The 2560-nt window shown below is 28.8% G+C and overlaps 1 protein-coding gene across 1 annotated transcript; it reads left to right on the forward strand.

Annotated features, from left to right (window-relative positions):
- The first annotated feature begins 373 nt into the window (after nucleotides 1–373).
- Nucleotides 374–1264, forward strand: LOC109862139 (ATP-dependent DNA helicase pif1-like). Its single transcript, XM_020442080.1, has one exon. It carries the CDS (start codon nucleotides 374–376, stop codon nucleotides 1262–1264), a length of 891 nt encoding a protein of 296 aa, XP_020297669.1.
- The last annotated feature ends 1296 nt before the right edge of the window (nucleotides 1265–2560 follow it).

Raw genomic sequence — 2560 nt, forward strand, 5'->3', positions numbered from 1 at the left:
AGGACATCAGTGAATGTCGAAACGTTTCGCACTTGCATATTTTTATTATTTAATGTATTACGTTTAAATATAATTTCATACTGTCATCACGTTTTTTGCTCGATATTGACCTTATTAATTGATATACTAATAATTATGAAGATAGGTCCACTGTTTTAAATTCTTTTTTGTCGCATTCTGAATATATAGCACATAATATTGATATCAAATCGACTTGTCAATAATTGGTCGAAATTCGTGTCCATTTTTAAGTCGAATCGACTACAAATTTCAACCGTCGATCGACTAGTATAATCGACGTCGAATCGACGTCGAGCCGACAAGGTATTTCTGACTGGGTACAGTGTTTGACTACGATGAATTAATAATCAATATGCGGCAGCAAGGAGATGAATCTTATCGTGAGGTACTATCGAGAATTCGTATTGGATTAGTGACTCAGTCTGATTGTAAAATTCTTCGAACTAGAATACTACCTTTTAAAGGTCTATCTACGGAATCTAGATTGAACGAATTGTGTAATTTTATTAGTGATTTTCCGACAGATACCGTATGTTTACTGCCTACTTGTCACATGTGTGACGTTCTTAATGCGGCAATGCTAAATCGAATTGCTGCTGAAAAAATAGTATTAATTGCAGAAGATAAAATAAATTGTAATCGCTTCGTAGAAAAGAAAGTTGTAAAAACATTGTCAAGTCATGAAGATGATACCTCAAGAACAGCCGGACTTTTGAAAAAACTTATTATTAAAATTGGAGCAAAAGTTATGATAAGACGTAACATTGATGCTAGCAAAGGCCTTGTAAACGGTACAATAGGTAAAGTAATTTCTGTTGTTAAAGATATATGGAATAATAATATAGAAAAAATAAATCTTCTTTTGCCGTCAGGTGAAGAATTTTTACTTGAAAGAGTATGTGTCAAATCTTCCGTCATGGAAAAAATATATGTCATTAGAAAACAATTTCCATTGTGTCTGAGTTATGGAATCACTATCCACAAAAGCCAAGGATTGAGTTTGCAGAACGCTATTATGGATGTAGGTAATTCTGTATTCAGTCCTGGTCAAATTTATGTTGCATTGTCTCGAGTAACGTCTTTAGAAGGATTACATGTAATTAATTATGATCCTTTATCTGTAAAAGCTAGTGAAGAAGCTATTATTGAGTACAATAGGTTAAAAAAAATACATAAAACTGAAGCACAAATGATTCTTGTTTCAAAACAAAAGATTTGTAAGGTTAAAGATAATAATTCATAGACTTCATCAAAAGTAATTGCTTCTGTACAAGAACCACAAGAACCACATCAAAATATTCAGAAAAGTACTGGTTGGATTATTCGTGGTTTCCAAAACACAGATAAAGTTTCATCCTATGCAAATGCAATATTGCAATGTCTTTTGCATTTAAGTATCATTAGAAAACAAATATTTAATTATGATAAAGAAAAAATTTTATTTGTATTAATGCATCAATATGAAAATGGAATGCCTAACTTAAATACATATAAAATACGACAATATCTAAGCGATAACTTTTTGAATAATAATGTAAAACGTGATGCATCTGAATTTCTTTTGGCTCTTTGCGCAAAATTTGATTTTATAAGAAATGTAATTGAGCATCAAGTAACTTCCACTACACAATGCAAAACTTGTGAATATACAAATACAGTTATATCGAATAATATTTTAATCTTAATTCCTGTCATTAATTTAGAGAAAAAGAGTTATGATCTTAACGATTTATTAAATGATACCTTTCCTCATTGGTGTGAATCAATTAACGATTTATGTAAAACTTGTAAAAGGAAGGATATGATATTTAAAAAAGAATTAACGTTGACAAAAGAATTACTTATTATTCATTTTCTATTATTTTCAGAAGATGGTAAAGTAATACCAGCAAACAAATTTAATATACGTGCTGTACTAACGACTAAAGTGTCAGTAAGTGGACATCTATATAAAGTAAGGAATGCTATATTTATTAATGGACTGTGTATTAAAAAGAATCATTATACAAGTATGTGTAGAGAAGAAAAATCTAGTTGGCTTGAAATTGATGATATGCAAATTAGAAAACATCACTGGCCTAAAGGTGCTACAAATGTTTATATTTTTTCTTTTCTTAGAGAAAATAAAAAAATTTAAACAAAACGGAAAATGTTTTAAAATGAATGTTTTTTATGTTTGTTTTGAATGTTTTAAACTTATTTTACAAAATTTATATACTACATTCTTTTTCTAAAAACCTGTTTTAAAAAAGAAGTGATATCACAAAGTAGCACCAAGTAAATTTTGCACGTTATTGTTTTTATTACATACTACAAAAACTTATTTCTCTATAAAACATGCTTAACAAAATTTTATATATAAAACTACAACGTATATACAAAAAAATGTGTGATATCTCGAAAAACTTACCTGTTCTAAAAAAAGGTAAGAGCAGGCGCCAAGTACACGCACAACACGTGTTGTATTATAATAATACATTAGTAATAATACAAAAAATTGTTTCTCTATAAAACTTGTTTTACAAAATTATATACCACT

This window comes from Pseudomyrmex gracilis, unplaced genomic scaffold, assembly GCF_002006095.1.
Source record: "Pseudomyrmex gracilis isolate BER0280 unplaced genomic scaffold, ASM200609v1 scaffold_1414, whole genome shotgun sequence".
NCBI classification, from domain to species: Eukaryota; Metazoa; Arthropoda; class Insecta; order Hymenoptera; family Formicidae; genus Pseudomyrmex; species Pseudomyrmex gracilis.